The sequence below is a fragment of the Oncorhynchus clarkii genome, chromosome 6 (genome assembly GCF_045791955.1).
Source record: "Oncorhynchus clarkii lewisi isolate Uvic-CL-2024 chromosome 6, UVic_Ocla_1.0, whole genome shotgun sequence".
NCBI lineage: Eukaryota > Metazoa > Chordata > Actinopteri > Salmoniformes > Salmonidae > Oncorhynchus > Oncorhynchus clarkii.
The window spans coordinates 60749737-60772809 of record NC_092152.1 but is presented as its reverse complement, the minus strand read 5'-3'; the positions used below and the strand labels follow the sequence as shown (position 1 = coordinate 60772809).

At 41.7% G+C, this 23073-nt stretch overlaps 1 protein-coding gene across 1 annotated transcript in view; it reads right to left on the bottom strand.

Annotated features, from left to right (window-relative positions):
* Positions 1-9015, bottom strand: part of LOC139412158 (protein BEAN1-like) — a 39490-nt gene extending 30475 nt beyond the window's left edge. The window contains exons 1-3 of the mRNA XM_071158973.1: positions 8727-9015; positions 7346-7420; positions 6006-6134 (exon numbers count right to left, since the gene is read on the bottom strand). Of these exons, the coding sequence (XP_071015074.1) occupies positions 6006-6134; positions 7346-7420; positions 8727-8754 (232 nt within the window). The 5' untranslated portion in view covers positions 8755-9015. The remainder of the gene's footprint in view (positions 1-6005; positions 6135-7345; positions 7421-8726) is intronic.
* Positions 9016-23073: the final 14058 nt, after the last annotated feature.

Genomic DNA, 23073 nt, shown 5'->3' with positions numbered 1-23073 from the left:
CATTGACTGGCTGTGCATCCCTCCAGCGTGCCTGGCTTTACAAGAACAAGGGGATATTGAAGAAGAAAATGCACTGTCCTCTTGAGTTTGGTTAGCCTCTGACTTTATTTCCATTCATATTGTGGATTATTCAGCCTCTGTGGATTTAGGCAAAGGAAGCTGCTTCACTCCAAGCTGTTGTAGAAACTGTCAGAAAGATATGAAATGGTGAAAAGTGCATAAGTCTGTCAAAACTGACATCCGCTACGCCATAATTGGCTGAGACTTAGAGGTGTCTGAGAGCACAGGCATCCTGTCCTTATCCAGCTCTGCCAGAGGCTCCAGCCGGTGGGAAACTTCATACGAAGATCCTTCTAAGGGGGATCCATGGAAAGACGAATTAGACAACCGAACCCCGAAAGGGAGTGAGTGAATAATTGAGCTGCACTCATTCTGGATCAAACCAGTTTGGATTGCCCGTGGCGGCCAGCAAGCTACACATCTACAGAGTTCCTCAGGGGACCAGGTTTACTGTGATGCCATGCTAGAGACAGAAAGGGGCGGGGCGGGGCGGGGGACAGGTTTTGGTTATCATGATTATCCATGTGATTCAAGTGAGCTCTGAAGAACAGTTGATTACTCCAGGCACAAAGCCTCTTTGAAAGGTTTTCAGAGTGAATGACCTCCAGCGGTAGTGCTCAAGGTCATACGACATTCAACATTGCATTAGCCGATTAGATACAACATCGCTTCTTGATCAGGACTACAGTATATTTTAAACTTACTGTTATTAAAGTATGTGTGTATAGTCAGCTTTTTCCAAAATTTGACAACCACGGTCCTAAAACACTGTCAATGACAGTAAACAGCCCATGACTTCACTGCACTTTATCCCTCTAAGATAATTATACACTTTGGGAGGAGGGGCGGCCATTTAAAGAGAGCTCTCCCCAAGTCCGTTAACCCAGATTAGAGGAGTACTAGGGATACACCTGCATGTATGGGCCATGTCTGCTGGCCCTCCCAAACAAACAGACAGCCAGGGTATGGGGCGGCAGGTAGCCTAGTGGTTAGAGCATTGGGCCAGTAACCGAAAGGCTGCTGGATTGAATCCCTGATCTGACAAGGTAAAAATCTGACGTTCTGCCCCTGAACAAGGCAGCTAACCCACTGTTCCCAGGCCGTCATTGTAAATAAGAATATGTTCTTAACTGACTTGCCTAGTTAAACAAAGGTTCAATATAAATAAATAAATTAGGCCTGGCCCTGCATTATCCAGACCTCTGAGTTTAGTGGGTCAGGAGGGCCCATTTCAGTGGGATTTGGCTGTTTTGATTCCACTCACTGTCATGGCTGGCACACTGAGCCCACGGGATGAAGCTACGCAGTGTAGCTGTGCAGCCTCTTAATCTGGTTAAAGCGGCTCCAATAACTCCAGCTTCTAGTTGATGTAATAACCCCTGATCCCTCCTACTGTATCTGCCCTGACTTTTCAACTGACGGGAAGACGGATGTCCATACCTAACCTACTGTACACTACAGGCCTTCATCTGAAACCCTGGGGAATTTAAAACATATATGGGTGACACAATACAAGGGTAAATTATAACCTGGGCCCTAGGGTACAGCTGGGTATAGGGAGAAGCAGGCTTGCCATAGGGCACTACTGACCTTTGCGTATTGTATCCACAGCTGTGAATTGGGTATGGCATGTGTAAGCACATTTCCCGCTTTGAGAAATCCCATTGCTTTTGCAATGTGTGGAGGAACAGATGCTTGGGGTGTTAGACCAGAACACAATAATGTTTCTTCTGCCGACAGTGTTCTGGAGCCATTTTCCAGCCATCGTATTCACAGACACATTCGTTCTCATCATGTTTGCTGTAAATGGTGAGGCATAGAAAAAGTGATAGATTAAAGGAATATGTCTAAAGCAATTAATGTGAATAGAGGCACTCATAAAGGACAAATTGTCTCCATCCTCCTCCTGTCTCACTAACTCCACCCCACAGCAGTTTGCCATTGCAATTATTAGATGCTATTAAGAAATCTTGGCCACTAATTGCAAAGAAAATAGCTTTCTTCCAAAAGGCACAGGGAGAATTCACCTGACATCTGCCACCACTATCTGGCCACCTGCAAAGCCTTTAATAGTTGTTTTTTCTACTGTGACAAGGGAACTGAAGCAGAACCATCTTGGTATTTTATCCCCACCCTCAATATTCTAAAATCTCAACACATCTCCTAATATGCATATAGATGGTCATACCTGGACCAAGTGAAAATGCAACAGAAATGTGCAAATGTGCCAATTTCTGACATTTTCATAATTCCTAAAATATGGGGTTCTTTCTGATGGATAAGCAAAGGATCATGGGTACCATTGTACTCGTAGATCATGTGCACTGAACTGGAACAGACCGTTTAAAATCCGGTCCTGTTTTTTACTGACACGAGTGCTTTTTTCTGAGGACTTGATTTGCTAGGATAAAAAAATCATACTTATTAAGATGCAAAGGGTGCAAAAGGATTGGCTCTTTGATCAAAAGATAAAAAGGAAATACAGTATATCAAATATTAGGAACCCCCCATTCTTGATACACATGTGAAACTGTTGAGCGTGAAAAACCCAGCAGCGTTGCAGGTCTTGACACCTACTACCATACCCCGTTCAAAGGCACATACTTTTTTGTTTTGCCAATTCACCCTCTGAATGACACACATACACAATCCTTGTCTCAATACTTAAAAATCCTTATTAACCTGTCTCCTCTCCTTCATCTACACTGATCGAAGTGGATTTAACAGGTGACATCAATAAGGGATCATAGCTTTCACCTGGATTCACCTGGTCAGTCTGTCATGGAAAGAGCAGGTGTTCTTAATATTTTGTACATCATTGAATACATTCTGACGTACAGATAATTGAAAGTGTTTAAGGAGAGAACAACTAAAGTGGCCATAGATCTCCCTATGAAATATGAAGGCACCGAAATAAGGTTTGGAAAGACGACGTGCCTCAACTTTTGTCTGTGAAAAGGCTTCATAATAGGTGTTGCTCAAATGTATGTTTACATAGCATTACATCCTGTGGGCAAACACATTGTAATTACAGTGTAGGATATGATTGGTGTGATTGCACATTGACGTTTGGGTGTTGTACGTTGACATTTACATGCATTGTATTTTCAAACAAACTCAAACTGATTGTGTTGAAACCTCCCCTCAGCATAGAATCATCATCCCAGCTTGCACATCTCTGAAACTGTACAAGTTGCAAACAGGTATTCACAACACAAACAAATGACAGTACACACAGACCAGATAACACAGATTACAAGATCTGGTGTTTTCCTGGTAGAGAGGAGCAGCGGTTTTTTGTAGATGTTGAGGAACCGTACATTACAGTGGTGATGGATGTGGTCTGGGGAGTGCAGCCACAGCGTAGAGCCTGTCTGTTCCTGTATGTCCCTACTCTGACAGACAGCCAGCAGGGCATGAGCAGGGTGAGCTGGATCACTCCAGGGGGATCCAGAGCCACCGTCACAGTCCCTAGGTCTGCCTTGGCAGCGGTGAGGAGAAGGTCAAATCAGGAAAGGGGCATGATGGCAAAGTGGCAGCATTAGTCAGCCACTTGCTACTCTTTACATTATTTATTTACCTACTCAGCAGATGCCCTGATCCACCGGGAGATGGATAGATTTACATATTATCCACTTCTACAGCTGGATATTTAGAAAAACAATTTGGGCTAAGTGTCCTTCTCAAGGATAGAGCCCCGATGTCCCATCTGTAGCCTTTATCCTTCAGCGAGCTATCCTTCACTGAAGCCCCTTTTCTCAATCAGAACGCTGAAATAAAAGACCAACTTAATACAGTGTCGCTGCCACACTAGTATGGGGTGAAGATACTTCTTGGAAGTGAATGACTATGACAAAGAATACACAGAACAAAGTGAAGAGGTTAGTGCTGTATCCATGAAAACCACTCCACTATTTAATTTGACATGGGAGCACAGAGCCAGTGCTTTGATTTGAGAGCTGAAGCAGATATCTGCACTGTGACTAATGGAAGGTTAACAGGAGATTCAGGATGCTGGAGGTTATCTATTCACTGCAAACAATGCAAATAGTATGCTTGGGCATACAGTATGAAGCAGGTAATATCTGAATTAATACATTGTACAATTAATACACATATATTTGATCAAGATGAGAGGATTCATCCATTGAATGTATTGAAGTGTATTCATTTAATCAAATTGTATTATTAACACGTGTATTATATTATAGGTCCTCAAAAGGAAAGGCATTAAGAAATAAAGATCGCTTAGATAGTATCTGATGTCATGACATTCAGATTACAAAGACATTTTTAAGATGGCAAATTCATTTCTCGAAGACATTCTCAGTGATCTGTTTGTGGAAAGTGAAGTTCTACACCCAACACTGAGGTACTGAAATAGTAGCAACACACTTGGCCAGCCACATGTTGATGATGGGTGATCCCCAACAAAATATCAAAGAAAGTCCTCAGCTACAGTGTCAACATAGAGGACTGCGCTGGGCATAGTGGCATGTCCATAGAGGAACCTAAAAAAAGATCCTGCCTTTCCATTCTCTTTATCTATCTATTTTCTCTATTCATTTTTTACAGCTTGCCCGAGAGCGGGGAGTCTGTCCGCCGAAAGTCATTCCACAGCCTAGGGGGCTGGTGACATTTCAGGTGTGAGGGGGATGAGCTGTGAATTATAGATTAGAAGGAGAGCAGGGATTGGTGAGTATTACTTTGAGAGGCGCTATGATTGTCAGAGCAGCCAGCAAGGCTGTATAGGTTTAGCCACCCTTCATCACTGGGAAAACTCCCATTACAGCTTAGTTTATTGATTCCAACACAACAGTCTGTGTGCAGTCTAAACATGCTAAATACTTTGAAGAGAGTTTAAACATTTCCTCTCATCTTGATATGACTTAATTCAGATTTCAATGGTTATGTATGTAGAATACGGATGCTATAAAATCACACAAGGGCCAGCTTTAACGGGAACAATTTCCTCCCTGATCCCAGCCCTCTCCCAATAGTCAGTCAGGAGATAGATGTTGTGGCTGGTTGAGGAGCCCTCGGTGGCTCATTAGAGCTCTTCTGAAGAGTGCCAGGGACCACATGACGCATCGAGGTTCCACTGACTGACTGCAGCCGTTTGTGGGCACAATTTTCTCTCTCTGCAAACAGTTTAGTGAAAGGTCAGGCTGCATTAGTGGCGGGTGTAAACACACCGTGGCCGAGGGGACAAGCTGTTCACTGGAAAGGTACTTATAAAGGAGCGAGGCTACCTAGCAGCCAATAGATCATATTTCAGAGATGGTGTAATACAAAAGGCAAAATGGCAACGTCTGAGGCCGATTTGTAACAGAAAAAGGCAACACGTGGTCACCACTGATGTACAAACCATGTTTGTGTCACTGTATTAGGACTGGAACATCACATTTTGAGGATGGATGACAACCTGTGTTGGTAATTTCAATTTATTTATCAGTTTTTTTATTTTAAGGAACTGGCATTTTGTGTCATTTTGACAGCATGGGATGTGTATTCCCATAACGCTGTACGTACAGTGATATAATAAAATCATGACAATCAACACTGCTAACACTAACGGCTACCACCTCAGGAAGTCACTATAGATTTGAGACACATGAGGTCGTTATTTAAGTGGTTCAGTTCTCTGGACATTGGCCTTGGGGTCTGCATTTCTGTCAGGGAAATTGATCTGAAGAGGAGTGCCAGAGGCAGCTTACAACTACACTATTTAATCAACTAAAGACAGAAACAGATGTTCTCAATCACATCCCAGACATATGTTGCCATGGTTATTATTGTCTCTCTAAAGAGGCAGAGTTACATGTTCTTAGTCATTACACATATAATATTATGTGGATAATCAGTCTAGTATACACCGTGACAAGTACCATTAAGACAATTCCCATAAAACATTTGCAGTAAACATGTAAGGATATGTCCCTTACCTGAGCAGATTAGTTTCATCAACATGTACTCCCTTCCACAGTCCTTCTTATAGTAACATTTCAGCCGGTTAATGAGGCAGGTGCCGAACTTGAGCTCCTCTCTTCTGCACAGAAGGGCGATGTCCTCATCTGCAAGGGCAGGCAGAAGGGAGGGAGATTGTGAGGGGGGGAGGGAGACAGAGAGAGAGAGAGAGAGAGAGAGAGAAAGAGAGAGAGAGAGAGAGAAAGAGAGAGAGGGGGGGGGGGTGATGTGAGTGACAGGCTCCCTGTTGTTTATAGAGCCTGAGGCACATGCATGTGTGTGCGTGTGTATTTGTGTGTAGTGTGCAGCCAAGGGGCCACCCACACTGCCCTGTGTTCATTAGTTTTTCCGGTACATGACCACAGGGTCTGAGGTATCCGATCAATACCAGGACCCCTCTACATGCAATATTAAAGGGATACTTCAGGATTTTGGCAATGAATCTATCTACTTCCCCAGAGTCCGATGAACTCGTGGATACCATTTTTATGTCTCTGCGTGCAGTTTGAAGGAAGTTACTAACTAGAGCTAGCGCAATTGCTAACTAGTGTGTAGTGCAATGATTGGAAGTCTATGGGTATCTAGCAGATACCCATAGACTTCCAGTCATTGCGCTAATGCTAATTAGCATTGGCTCACAAAACGACCTCTAACTTTCCTCATACTAGAGACAGAGGCATTAAAAATGGTATCTATGAGTTCATCTGACTCTGGTGAAGTAGAAAAATGGCCTCATTGACAAAATCCCAAAGTATCCCGTTAAGGCGTTTGGAGATTGGATTTGTAACTTGGTGGAAATTATTAACACTGAAATCTGCTTCAGATTGGTTATCTTGAAATGTACGTTGTCATTTTCTTGTTTAGAATAAATCAATATGTAAAGGAATCAAGCACTGTATTATACATGTGTTATTACTTTTGTGTATTGTGCATGTGTGTGTTTATTATTTAAATGAGGTGAGTCATATATGAAGACGTTTACTCTGTGCACACTGTATGAAGGATGACTGTACTGCCTGCCATCACAAAGCCCTGCCATTCATGTCCTGTTTAAAGCAGAGTGTATAATGTCACGCTAACCAAAGGTGCATAGTGCTCTTACATAACACTGCATCTTCCAGGCGACAGCTAAAATCTCTTAGATTCTAGTACACTCCATTCACGGACCATGAGTCCTGTATTATACATTAGACACACCATACATTCATATCCCAACACTCATGTATGATATAACCTGTGCATTCCTTGTATAGGAAGCCATGGTTGAATACTGTACTGAGCATTGGAACATCATGTAAAACACAGAGAAAAAACTCACAGGCTTTGGAGTAGTTCCTGACAACTTCAATGGCGTTTGAGGTGCCACAGACAAGGGGAGTGTGCAGTGCTAGAGCTGTCGAGGTACAGGGCAAAAATGAAACAGAGAGAGAGGAAGCATTAATCTCATTTTGTAGTCCTGTCAACTTTGTTTTATGGTGACTGAGGTGTTATTCCCTCTTGGCTGATTCTGACATCACATCATGCCTCTTTGGCATTTCTGCCGAGGCCCGGTGAGGCTAATGCAGAGCTTGGACAAGCCATGGCTTGGCTTGGTATTTCAGGTCCAAAGGAGAATGTGGGACAAAGCCAGTAATGCATATTGGCTTTGGTCAACAAGCTGCCATGACCATTACTGTCTGAGGCAAAACTACATCAGAGCTGACTACAGATCAGATATTCAGACAGTCATGCCAGTTATCTCACAACATCAAAGCCCAACCTTTATGGTGATGTGACAGTATTATTGACAAGCTAAAATGTGAAGATCAAGATAAGACTTTAATATCCCCAGTAGAAAAATCTATAGTTCTTTATTCATTCCTTTTGCACTGTCAGCTCCGTCTTTTTTGTATTTATCAAAGGCAGAAAACAAGTTGATTAGTTGTGTAACCAACCCGGTATCAGACAGTTTCTGGATACCCAGATCAATATGTTGAAAAATAACCCAAAAAAGGAATATGGAAATGAGTACAATCAATGGAATTGTAATAACTTCTCATGAACATTATGTAACATAGTCAGTGGGTTGGCATCTTCCTCTACATCTACAAATAGAGCACTAGGATGGATACTTAGATTTGATATGAAACCAGATGGGCCTCTAAACTGGCTGTCCTACTGTACAGTAACATGGACATATCAAATGCAAATAGTCCCTTTAAATTGGACAAGTATAGTTCCATGCAGAGCTCTGTTTCCATGTACTGTACCATATATATTCTGGGGATGTTTGGAAGATAAATGCAATGCTCTCTAGCTAGATTAAACATACTCCTCAGGGGTAGGTGCATAGCACTTGGTGCCTGTATACACTATGTTCATCAATCTTGGGCTAGCCCTATGTGACAGCCCAATTTGGCCTATTTTGGGTCAGCCATGAATTATTCATGGCCTTCCTTGGACAAGAACCAAACTAATAACGTAATAATGAGAAAATATGAATGACTTCAATACATTTTTTTGGAAACATTCTATGAAAGCCCAAGCATGGCGCATGGATACCATGATCTCAATGGTGAAACATCTTTAAAGGTGTACTCACAACACAGCATAACTAAAAAAGCAACTGCTCAACCTGGAATACTCTACGCAGATCACAGGTCTATAAACCAAAATTCAACAGTTTATCGGACAAGAGGAAAAAGTGATACAGTACGTACCCACCGACCGGTATAAAAATATCCCCATGTGATGCAGGTGTTTTCTTGTCGTTCGATTTCGGATAGCCTACCTACCCAATGCCAGCAGAAATATGACTTGTTTAATTCGAAGAAAAAATCGTGATTAAAAGGGTTACGATATCTTAAGGTGCCACATAATATCTGGTGTGAAAACCCTCAGAACACCTTCCCTGGTCCAAATTCCAACTCAAACACGCGTGCCGTAGACCGGAGACGTTGCCCACCTGGCCAAAATAGCATGTATATCACTCATTAAACTTCTGTTAGATACTCGATAATACTATTTTTTTCTCAAATTCACAGTGTAACCATCGAGCATGTAAACCAAATGCCTTCAAAAGCCGTCAAATCAAACACTCTGCAGCAAGGAGCATCTTCTATGTCCCGCCATGGCTGCGAACGTAGTAGCTCGTTTGCAGCGCTCAGTTATCCAACATACAGTATTATAATGCCATGATATTTAATTTAGATGACAAGCGGGTAGCGACAGTCATGTGCCAACACTGGCGATTGTTTACAAATGACATAAGGGTAGTTGGATGGATACCATATTGCAGATTACCGGGCAAATACAATATGAATGTCCCAGGATGTAAGAGCACCACATTTTTCTGTTTTAATGTTAAGTTTACAGTATTTGTATTAATTTTATTTCTTCCGTTTTCTCAAGCAGACAAAGGCTATTATGTTGTGAACTGTCTTCTGACATCCACACATTTCGACTGTTATCCACTTTATTCACTGTTTATTCATGTATTACTACATAGGAGGATACTGAAAAAGAGGAGATTGGGGTCAATACCACTTCAATTGAATCAATTAAGGAAATTCAAATTCAAGAATTTAAGAATTTTCATTGAATATAATGGACATTTTTAATTTTTAGCTTAAATAATAACTTCAGAAAAGACACTAGACCTACACTTAGTATACAAAACATCAAGAGCACCTGCTCTTTCCATGACATAGACTGCCCAAGTGAACCCAGGTGAAATCTATGATCCTTTATTGATGTCACTTATTAAATCCACTTCAATGGGTGTAAATGAAGGGGAGGAGACACGTTAAAGAAGGATTTTTAAGCCTTGAGACAATTGAGACATGGGATTGTGTATGTGCCATTCAGAGGGTGAATGGGCAAGACCAAAAATATTAGGAATGTGTTACATTTTTGAGTGGTACAGCGGTCTAAGGCACTACATCTCAGTGGTAGAGGCGTCACTACAGATCCTGGTTCGATTCCAGGCTGTATCACAACCGGCCGTGAGATCCATAGGGCGGCGCACAATTGGCCCAGAGTCATCCGGATTAGGGTTTGGCCGGGGAAGGCCGTCATTGTAAATAAGAATTTGTTCTTAACTGACTTGCCTAATTAAATAAATGTTAAATGTAAAAATAATATTTAAAAAACAGTCCATCAAGTTGATGTGTGGTATTACAAATATTCCATGATAGGTGTGTTGGCCACCCCTACTGGCGATACAATGCATTGCCAGAAAGGTTTGCTGATGATGTATATTATGATACGTTCTTCCCATTATGTGTGTCTGCTGAAGGAAATCGTAATTATGTGTACATCATAAGGACAATGTATCCATACCCATAAACTTGATAGCATTTGGATTTGTAAATTAATGCACTGTAAACCCAAAGACATTTTTAACTCAAATATTTATAGTAAGCAGAACTCAGTCAATGAAAATGTGGCATTGACTCAAAAGTAAATGAGAAGTCACATATATATATATTTTTTTAATGATATGATAACAAATTCACTTTTTTTCCCATGCTCTACTGCAGGTAGATTCTTTAGAATTGTTTTGAATATCTCTGCTTTTGCATGTATATTGATTCGTCCAATAATTTAGTTAGATTTTTTTGCACTTGTTACTGAAATGGTTGTTCCAGATTAGATAGCTTAGGGCTCCTCACACTGTTTCTGACCCTGGCAATTATTATGAATGCAGGTTGTGGGTGAATAAAAATGCCAACTGTTGGATATAACTGTGGCTGGATTCCAATAGGAATTACACATCACTTTGCAAGCCAGCATAATATGACTTGCAAGCAGGGTTGCAAAATTCTAGAAAACTTCCCAGGTTTTCCAGAAATCCCAGTTGGGAGATTCCTGGAAATCTTTCAACCAGGATTTTAAAAAACGGAATCTGTGATTTTTGGGAAAGTTTGTGCCAAGCGTGTGCAAAGCTGTCATCAAGGCAAATGGTGGCTATTTGAAAAATCTCAAGTACAAAACACATTTTGATTTGTTTAACACTTTTTTTGGTTTCTACATGATTAAAGATGTGTTATTTCATAGTTTTGATGTCTTCACTATTATTATACAATGTAGGAAATTGTAAAAAATAAAGAAAAACCCTTGAATGAGTAGGTGTTCTAAAACACTACTTTCCTAAAGAAAATAATGTACCTTTTACTCCAAACATTTCCCTAACACCCAAAAGTACTGGTTACATTTTGAATGCTTAGCAGGACAGGAAAATGGTTCAATTCATAATGAATGTGAAATGATTTAAACTTTTACTTTTGATACTTAAGTATATTTTAGGAATTCAATTGACTTTACATACTTATGTAAGTATATTTAAAACCTAATACTTTTAGACTTTATTTAAGTAGTATTTTACTAGGTGACTTTCACTTTTACTAGTCTTCTATTGCGGTATCTTTACTGTCACTCAAGTATGACAATTGGGTACTTTTTCACAACTGGGCAGAGGTAGTCTGATAGAGGAGAACACATCCGTTGTGTTACCATATAACGGGATCTGCCAGTCCAGTTAGGAGGGTTCGAGAACACAGAGAAGCCAGAGAATACAAATATGGTGCAAACACAGCCCGTTTCAGTTAGAGTGCAGCCCGGTGATGATAGGTCTAGTGCAAAAAGTGATTTACCAAAATGTTAAATGATATTTACAAGAAGCTAAATACAATACAAACCAATCTACTGAACTCAAAAAGGTCAAATGCTTAATAGCCTTAAACAGGCCTGCCACTCACTCAACTGAGCAATGAGTATAACAAGCGTTCTAGCAGTTAAGAGCGTTGGGTCAGTAACCAAAAGGGCGCTGATTCGAATCCCCAAGCCAACTAGGTGATATATCTGTCGAAGTGCCCTTGAGCAAGGCACTTAACCCCGTTTGCTCATTTAAGTCACTCTGGATAAGAGCAACTGCTAAATGAGTCAAATGTAAACAATGACTAGAGGATGGTGTATAGCCTGAAAAGACAAATCAAATCAAATCAAATGGTATTTGTCACATACATATGGTTAGCAGATGTTAATGCGATTGTAGCGAAACACTTGGGCTTCTAGTTCGGACAATGCAGTAATAATCAACGAGTAATCTAACCTAACAATTCCACAACAACTACCTTATACACACAAGTGTAAAGGGATGAAGAATATGTACATACAAATATATGAATGAGTGATGGTACAGAACGGCATAGGCAAGATGCAGTAGATGGTATAGAGTACAGTATATACATATGAGATGAGTAATGTAGGGTATGTAAACATAAAGGTGGCATTGTTTAAAGTGGCTAGTGATACATGCATTACATAAAGATGGCAAGATGCAGTAGATGGTATAGGGTACAGTATATACATATGAGGTGAGTAATGTAGGGTATGTAAACGTTATATTAAGTGGCATTGTTTAAAGTGGCTAGTGATACATTTTTACATCAATTTTTCCATTATTAAAGTGGCTGGAGTTGAGTCAGTATGTTGGCAGCAGCCACTCAATGTTAGTGGTGGCTGTTTAACAGTCTGTTGGCCTTGAGATAGAAGCTGTTTTTCAGTGTCTCGGTCCCTGCTTTGATGCACCTGTACTGGCCTCGCCTTCTGGATGATAGCGGGGTGAGCAGGCAGTGGCTCGGGTGGTTGTTGTCCTTGATGATCTTCATGGCCTTCCTGTGACATTGGGTGGTGTAGGTGTCCTGGAGGGCAGGTAGTTTGCCCCCGGTGATACGTTGTGCAGACCTCACTACCCTCTGGAGAGCCTTATGGTTGTGGGCGGAGCAGTTGCCATAGCAGGCGGTGCTAGAGCCCGACAGGATGCTCTCGATTGTGCATCTGTAAAAGTTTGTGGGTGCTTTTGGTGACAAGCCGAATTTCTGCTGCACCTTCTTCACCACGCTGTCTGTGTGGGTGGACCAATTCAGTTTGTCCGTGATGTGTATGCCGAGGAACATAAAACTTACTACCCTCTCTGTAGTGTCATCTGCAAACTTGATGATTGAGTTGGAGGCGTGCATGACCACACAGTCGTGGGTGAACAGGGAGTACAGGAGAGGGCTGAGAACGCACCCTTGTGGGTCCCCAGTGTTGAGGACAGCAGGGTGGAGATGTTGTTACCTACCCTCACCACCTGGGGGGCGTCCCGTCAGGGAGTCCAGTACCCAGTCTCAAAGCACTTCATGATGACGGAAGTGAGTCGTTTAGCTCAGTTACCTTAGCTTTCTTGGGAACAGGAACAATAGTGGCCCTCTTGAAGCATGTGGGAACACCAGACTGGGAAAAGGATAGATTGAATATGTCCGTAAACACACCAGCCAGCTGGTCTGCACATGCTCTGAGGACGCGGCTGGGGATGCCGTCTGGGCCTGCAGCCTTGCGAGGGTTAACACGTTTAAACGTTTTACTCACGTCGGCTGCAGTGAAGGAGAGTCCACAGGTTTTGGTAGCGGGCCGTGTCAGTGGCACTGTATTGTCCTCAAAGCGAGCAAAGAAGTTGTTTAGTCTGTCTGGGAGCAAGACATCCTGGTCCGCGACGGGGCTGGTTTTCTTTTTGTAATCCGTGATTGACTGTAGACCCTGCCACATACCTCTTGTGTCTGAGCCGTTGAAATACGACTCTACTTTGTCTCTATACTGATGCTTAGCTTGTTTGATTGCCTTGGGGAGGGAATAGCTACACTGCTTGTATTCGGTCATGTTTCTGGTCACCTTGCCCTGGTTAAAAGCAGTGGTTCGGTCACCTTACCCTGGTTAAAAGCAGACACTCCCAAAACGGGATAAACCATAAACACAGAAAGAGTTAGGTTTTTCAAAGACGGTCAAAAGGGCACAATAAAGAAGCCTAAAAAAACAGGTTTACTATACATCCAACTTTTCATGCAAGTGAAGTACATGCCCAATAAAAAAATGTCATGACAGGCCGATAAACTTTCCAGATGTAGAGAGAACAAAATATGCTAGACAAGGTGGGATCTTTTTGTGTCTGTAAAATTAATTATGCAAGAAATGGCAGTGGAAACACCTTTATGCGCAAGTACTGATATGATAACAATCATATCTAAGTAAACTAGGAGTCACGCAATGATATGTTGTCCTCCCACAGTTTATTAGAGATGGGTGAAACTGGGGCTCCCAAGTGGCACAGCAGTATATTTATTTAGGCAAGTAAATTCAGGACAAATTCTTATTTACATTGTGTCACGGGATTCTTCCTGGGAAGGAGAGGAGGACCAAAATGCAGCGCGGTAGTTGTCCATTGTTTTTTAATTAGAAAACTGAACACATAACCAAAACAACAAAGTGAAAACCCGAAAACAGTCCCGTGTGGCACAAAAACTAACACAGGAAACAACCACCCACAAAACCCAACACAAAACAGGCTACCTAAATATGGTTCCCAATCAGAGACAATGACTAACACCTGTCTCTGATTGAGAACCATATCAGGCCAAACATAGAAATAGACAAACTAGACACACAACATAGTCGTGCCCACTCAGATCACACCCTGACCAAACAAAACGTAGAAACATACAAAGCAAACAATGGTCAGGGTGTGACACATTGACAGCCTACCTGAGCAACACTTGGCCAATTGTGCACCACCTAATCACAGCCAGATGTGATGCAGCCTGGATTTGAAACAGATACTGTGGTGACACCTCTTCCCCGAGATGCAGTGTCTTAGACCACTGCGGCACTTTTTAGTATAAGGCACCTTCCTGTCAGCCACTGTTTTCCCACAGTTCTGTTAAAACAACTAAGATAATAATTGTATTTCCTTTTTGACTGACGTTCAAAAGTGTCACACAAGTATGAAGATGTCGTGCTCAAGGAGGAGAGGAGGAGAAGTGGCGGTGTTCATGAAGGAACCAATGCTCAAGAGAAGGCGTTCCTGCAGATGCAGTCATGCCCACATGCAGAAAGCCCCGAGTTGTGGTCTGCAGTTGCTCGCTATTGGTTTATTACGCTATAGATGAAATCAATTATGAGGAACTTCACAGGGTGGTGAAAGTGCACCTGATAAGCTTGATGTTCCTTTCCAATTCCTATCGAAGGTCTTATTCTGGTGACATAATGATCAATGCTTGGTTTTGACAAATAAAAATAATATCGCTTTTATATCAATAATAATCTCATAATATAGGTGGCATACCCACTACACTGTATCTGCGAGTTGTTGGCCAGAACGCACATGCCAAGACCAGAATGGGCACATTCTCTTCTTTTTTTTGTTGGTACATGGGAATTTAACCGCAAAAGTTATTTTTATGTGTGCTATGTCATCCCTCACAGCCTTGTGTCCGCAACAAGTCAATTTGATGATGTAAGTTGATTTTTGTATTATGAATAATAATTAAAAAAGTCAATTTGATGGAAACACATCTCTGGTGGGAAAATGTGCATATTGTTTTTATGCGGATTTTAGAATATTCGCATGAAAATCTGTCACCAATTGGATACACACCTAACATCTGACAAACAAACATTTACACATCCGACATGAATAATAATTACTGCGGTCACTGTCTTATGCAGAACATATTTACTTGCAATGTAACAACATTCCTTCATAACGGAATAATTACCGGCGTCACTGACGTGATAGCCTATAAGCCAATAATGAAGTAATCTAATGTTGCGCGCACACTATAAAAAGCGCGCCAATACCGGAGATGGCAATCATCAAACACAGGTTGGAAATTAAATGGAACTTTTAGATTATAGAGTAAATCGTTTCAATGTTCCAATAAGTCGTTTTTTTGTGTAGATGTAATGTCACTGGTAGCATAAACAATAATATGCGTGCTCTCTGTGAGCGTTACAAATTTGTTGAAGAGTTTCATGTTTGAGTGGTGGAGTCTAAGGCTAGGCCAGTGGTTCCAAACGTTTTTCGGTTACTGTAGCCTACCACCAACTGAATTTTGCTCTACCCGTGAAGTCGACTGCTGATTGCCACCTTAAAGGAAAATTCAACCCAAAACATGATGAAAAATGTATTTCTGTATTTTGAAAGTTTTGAAAGACATAAAGTTATATGTCTTGAAAACCTGATTGCTGAAATGCAAAACATTTTGGGACAATATCAAAAATGGGATAATGAAACAATAACAAAATATAGTTTTTGGGTGGAGTTTTCCTTTAAAGTGAGAGATAACCTATGCCTCTTTCCCTCACCTCCTGAGATGTGTTCAGCAGTGGAGGCTGCTGAGGGGAGGATAGCTCATAGTAATGTCTGGAATGGTGTTGATGGAATGGCCAAAAAAACACATAGAAACCAAACCATGTGTTTAATACCGTTCAACTGATTCCACTCCAGCCATTGCCATGAGACCGTCCTCCTCAATTAAGGTGCCACCATCTCCTGTGGTGTTCAGGTAATGGTCTGACGTTTTTGTGTTGGATGTCACAGTGTCACAGCCTGGACAAGCTTTAATTAACGCTGACACATTCTGAGCAGAGGGATAGGATCAATGGTGGAGGTCAAGGTAATGATCTCGCATTTAGTTGGTGACTACTATTGTTCAGTGTTTTGGCTGTGACAGACAGGCAGTAGCCTATACAGCGGACTGTGATAAGGGAATTGTAAGGCAGTGACTGGGGGCTTGATGGGCATGCCGCTCAGTCATTGCTAGTCCTTTTTCATCTTCACAGCAGCATCAGCAAGCACACACAGCTATAAATATTTCAGCCTGTAAAACTACTGCTGGCGTCCGGAAAAGTCTCCCTACTTAGCACTGAAAGGATACCTTCACCAAAGCATGCTATTGTAAAGGCAAAAAAGGTGCACTATGTTTACTTGGCATTTACAAAATGTCATCATGGATTATGTCGTTGTAGATTTGAAAAGTAAGGAGAACAGAGGAATACTGTAAGTGGAAGAAGGAGTGAGGGTATTTAAAAAAAAGGAATAGGCCTACTGTATTTTCAGATGCATCCCATAGGCTTATGTCTCTGTGGTGACATAGAAATGTGATAATTGTGTAGTTAGTTGTTGATGTCAACTGGCCCGTCTGTGGTTTTAAAGTCTATTTTCTATCCTTTATTCTTCGTCGGCAGAAAAAGACGAGTGTATGACTCTTTGCTTCACGTCAACAATGAACGTTCACACCGATGGGGAGATAGAACAAAACAGATATCCAGATGGTGTGTTGCTGTACACTGTAGATGTGAGCAGGCAGACATTACTTACTGAGGTGTCAGGCAGGGATATATACGCAAACAAAAGCTATTGCTTTAACAACAATTCACCAGGTCCCTTTAAATCAGACAAAGTGAAGGATTAGTCAGATTTCAGCGCCATAAACTCAGATGCCTGTTCTCTGACAGAGTCATATCAGGACATTGTTATTCCCTTAGCCAGAACAGTGGAATAACCTATAGCATACAGTCTTCATATTTATTAATCCCACTATGAAGGCTATGTTCTACAGGGGTCCGTACCATGGGACCTTTCCACAACTGCAGTTTACATAACACAGAAAGATTTGGATTTAGCTTTTGGACTCAGACACACTCTCTCTTTCCTCCCCAGAGACTCAGAGCTGGGGCCATATGGTCAGAGGAGTATGGCTAGCGATGACATGCCCTGCCCTCCCTGGAGCTGGACTGCTGCTGATGTGGACAGACGCCATATGGAGTGACACGTGAGAGAGACAGGTAGGACACAGACCGCTCAGGGCACACACAGGCCATCTGATCTGTAATCTCTGTTCAGTCACCACATCACATTGTTAACTTTGTATGGATTAAGTATGTGTGGAAAATTATACAAAGTACAGGAGGGATTTTACTGTGTGTGTGAGAGGGAGAATAAATAAGATTTTTGAGGCAGAGGATTTATTTCTTAGTAGTAATATGGGAGATTTGGTACATTTGGATGACAGAGTATGTGTGTCTTAGCACTGTATGTGTACACTATTTGAGAGTCTGTGTGAGTAAGGAGAAGGTGAAAGACTAGAAAACAGGAGGCCATCTGATTGCACTCTGGGAAAGCATTGAGGTGGAAGATACATTCCGGTTGGCGAGAGTAGGGAAAGTTTATGTTACACTCCTTCCCATGTAGGACTGCCATCCAATATGGAAAAGCTCTATCGTCATTTGAAAGACGGCAGGTAGCCTAGTGATTAAAGCGTTGGACTAATAACCGGAAGGTTGCAAGATTGAATCCCAGAGCTGACAAGGTAAAAATCTGTCGTTCTGCCCCTGAACAAGGCAGTTAACCCACTGTTCCTAGGCTGTCATTGAAATAAGAATTTGTTCTTAACTGACTTGCCTAGTTAAATAAAGGTAAAAAAAATAAAAATGAATAGTGTTGTCTAAGTAACATTGTTGTGTTGTGGATGAAAGATGAGCATAATATGTTTCGAGTGAGAGGATGTGGGATAAGGAGCGAGATCAAATCTGAAACAAAGAGAGGATGTAACAAGGGAACAAAATTCCTTCGCTTGCATGACCTTCACTTGTCATTTTGCTCCAGTCCACCTCCTCCTCCTTGGAGAGATGAAATCAAATCAATTCTAATCAGGAGCCATTTGCAAGCATGTAAAGTTATGTAAGGAAGATGACAGATGACATATGCATGCACATGAGATGGCTTCAGCATGTACAGTGCATTCGGAAAGTATTCAGACCCCTTGATTTTTTTCCACATTTGTTACGCTACAGCCTTATTCTAAAATAATGCAATACCCCATAATGACAAAGTGAAAACAGGTTTTTACAAATGTATTTACATAAGTATTCAGACCCTTTGTTATGAGACTTGAAATTGAGCTCAGATGCATCTTTTTTCCATTGATCATCCTTGAGATGTTTCTACACCTTGATTGGAGTCCACCTGTGGTAAATTCAATTGATTGGACATTATTTGGAAAGGCACACACCTGTCTATATGAAGCCCCACAGTTGACAGTGCATGTCAGAGCAAAAACCAAACCATGAGGTTGAAGGAATTGTCCGTAGAGCTCTGAGACAGGATTGAGTTGAAGCACAGATCTGGGGAAGGATACTCCAACAATTCTGCAGCATTGAAGGTCCCAAGTACACAGTGGCCTCCATCATTCTTAAATTAAAGAAGTTTGGAACCACCAAGACTCTTCCTAGAGCTGGCCGCGCGGCCAAACTGAGCAATTGGGGGAGAAGGGCCTGATGGTTACTCAGACAGAGCTCCAGACTTCCTCTGTGGAGATGGGAGAAACATCCAGAAGGACAACCATCTCTACAGCATTCCACCAATCAGGCCTTTATGGTAGAGTGGCCAGACGGAAGCCATTCCTCAGTAAAAGGCACATGACAGCCTGCTTGAAGTTTGCCAAAAAGCACCTAAAGGAATCTCAGACCATAAGAAACAAGATTCTCTGGTCTGATGAAACCAAGATGAAACTCTTTGGCCTGAATGCAAAGCGTCACATCTGGAGGAAACCTGGCACCATCCCTACGGTGAGGTATGGTGGTGACAGCAACATGCTGTGGGGATGTTATTCAGTGACTAGTCAGGATTGAGGGAAAGATGAACGGAGTTAAGTACAAAGAGATTCTTTATGAACACCTGCTCAAGAGTGCTCAGGACCTCAGACTGGGGCGAAGGTTCACTTTCCAACAGGACAACAACCCTAAGCACACAGCCAAGACAATGAATAGTGGCTTCGGGACAAGTCTTTGAATGTCCTTGAGTGGCCCAGCCGGACTTGAACCCGATCAAACATCTCTGGAGAGACCTGAAAATAGCTGTGCAGTGACACTCCCCATCCAACCTGACAGAGCTTGAGAGGATCTGCAGAGAACAATGGGAAAAACTCCCCAAATACAGGTGTGCCAAGCTTGTAGCGTCATACCCAAGAAGACTTGAGGCTATAATTGCTGTCAAAGGTGCTTCAACAAGGTGTTGAGTAAAGGGTCTGAATACTTATGTAAATGTTATATTTCAGTTTATTTTATTTGATACATTTTGCTTCATCATTAAGGGGTATTTTGTGTAGTTTGATGACAGAAACAAACAATTTAATATATTTTAGAAAAAGGATGTAATGTAACAAAATGTGGAAAAAGTCAAGGGGTCTGAATACTTTCCGAATGCACTGTATGTATGCGCAGTCATTTCAGATCCCATCCAATCCAGCTTCATTATGTTACACCCAGCAGGAAATGTAACATGCTGCAAATGGACTGAAGATCTGCATTGATTATCTATCTTATTGAGCTAATTTCTTCAGCAAGCATGGTGCATGGTATTAATATTTGATCTCATGTCATGTATATGTTTATCATGCATTTATGCTCACATTTGAATGAACCCACAAATTTGAGTTGCCTAAAAACAGAGGGAGAACCATTGTATCTTTGTCAGAGTATCTCTACCAACCTCAATCCCGGTAGGTATTGAAATTTTCAAATTGACCGTGGGTCAGTTCGCTCTACAAATGTATTATTATTGATATTATTACATTTGGGGCACCACTGGAGCACATGAGTATTGTGGAACTAGTTGCAACTAGCTGGATAAATAAAGGACAAGATGAATGATTCATAGTGATGTATGCTGTGATGCATAGACCATGGTGTAGACGTTACAGTATGTATGAATGGGCTATGGTCTTGTGGTCTAGCTAGTCCAATGCCCCCTGGTGGTGTTTATTGGGTAATGGGACTTCTCCATTACTCCCCCTAGTTCTTCATCTCAGCCATTAGAACTCCTTTAGTCCACTGAGGCTGAAACAACCATGTATGGCAGTACTAGGACTTCTTCCCTCAGGTGATTGTCTCCACATCTCCAGATCAGATGCTGGTGTCATCTCAGTTCACACTGTGTCTGTTTGATCTGTCAATCCAAAGGGCTGGGGCGCGGGTCGGGCGGATGGGCGTTGGCCCCGGGGTGTTGCTGACGTGACAACAAATTTAGAGGTGCTGATGTTGTCGTGGCCTGATAGTTAATAATTGATACCCCTGTCTCATTAATCCGACAGGAACCACAGCAGTGTCAGTGTGTTTATGTTGCACGCGCTCCTAAGTGAGGAATTTGTCTTGCAGGGGTAATTAGAAGAGGGATAATTTAAGCCATCCAGCTGTCTATTTAAAACAATGCAGACATGTACAAATGGGACTGCCATATTGGATATTTCCTCAGCCATGTTTATCTATGTAGTTGTAGTGACAATGAGAAGAAGACCTGGGTTCCTTTATCCTCATTCCTCCGTAGCACAAAATACCCCCAAAACAACATAACTATTAAAACCATGAATATAGGGATAGACAATTACATTTAGCATTGAATTGTGTTTTTATCTCGGTGTCATTGTGTGTGTGTGTGTGTGTGTGTGTGTGTGTGCGCGTGCGTGCGTGCGTGCGCGCTTGCATGTATGTGTATTGGTGCCCTGGCTGCTTCCCTCAGTAACAGGCCATTCATTCCCAGCTGTTGTATTTATCTTTGTGTCTGCTAGGCAGCAAACACAGAAAGGTTGTCTGAGGCGTAGGAAACAGGTGGAGTGGTTAGATAGTCTGTGGGTATGAATGGGCAGGGTGGTCAGGAATAGGAGACGTACCGTAACTAACTCTGTATTATTGCATTCCGTAGCTGTATGGACTGGACAGGAAAAGGTATATCCCCTGAGAGATTTTATCACATTCTCCTGGCTTTTGTTATTATTGACTATTTGAAGTCAGTGGCTCATCATTGTTCTATGATTTAGGCATAGTTCCAGCATGTCTCGGAATTAGTTTGTTTAGAATTTGAGTTGTGTATGTTTTTATGTTGGACGGCAAACACTGAAATGATGTCAGGCTAAAAAGCAACATTTCCCTTCACTGACAATAGAGAGTAAATCTATTCTCTGTGAAAGCATTGCCGTTGATCTAAAATGTTACCTCCTGCACTGCAACATTTTACTGTCCCCTAGTGTTCACTTGGGCAAACTACACCTGTCTGCCAGTTATTCAGTTCAGCACTGTTGAAACATATTTATTTTTTACCTTTTTTTAAACTAAGCGAGTCAGTTAAGAACAAATCCGTATTTTCAATGATGGCCTATCATTCAATGATGGCCTATAACCCAGATGACACTGGGCCAATAGTGCGCCGCCCAATGGCACTCCCAATCACGGCTGGATGTGATACAGCCTGGATTTGAAGCAGGGACTGTAGTGACTCCTTTTGCACTGAGATGCAGTGCCTTGGACTGCTGCGCCATTCGGCAGCCGAAACTGACCCATAGCTGAGTGTAACTAACTAATAGTTTTTTTGCCAAATTGTGGCCTCTTCAAACATTCAAAATGACACATTTTCCCTCTAATTTGCCCCTTTGGACTTCCTGTGCTGTAAATGAAGAGATTTTTGCTCAAGGTTCACAATCCTCAGTTCACAGTGCAAATGAGGATAGTAAAAGGGACACTTAGTTGCTGAACGTTGGAAAGTGTGATGCAATATTTCTTGAAGACTCCAAATACGACCTTCGTTATCGTCTTCCGGTCCATGATACAGATCCCAACTGTAACGAATCAAAGTATTTTAAGCATATAGCTTTCTCAGTCTTGTAACAATGACTCATAAGGCCCAAATGCACAGTGGCACTCACCATATATCAGAGGTCCTGAGAGGCCCAACACTTTCCTGGGCCTTTAAAAAAATGTGAGGACATTTGAAGCTTCAGGAAGTTCCCTGCTGGCTGTTTTTTTTAAGTCCCGGGGGTTTGAGGCATGACATCACTGAGTTATTTTCCCTAGTCTCTCTGTTATCTTTGCAATCTCACACACACACCCAGTCCTCCCATATACTTTCTAGACCTCAGGGACTGTAGCTGCTGTTGGATCTGAAGACTGAACCTCACCTGAAGATAACCCTCTCATACAATAATGACTTTACAATTACAAGAGGCCAACTTAGATGGCTATAAAGGCAGTATGATACTGTTCTTTATCTTACAGAAAAACACAGAAACCAAAACGTAGACTGGACCATGGTTTGTACCAAGTATCAAAGCTATGCTATGCTAAACTAGTCAGTTCAATTCCATTTAGTATAATATTATTCTATTCCTTCTTGCATTTTTTTGAAACAATAAAGCTCAC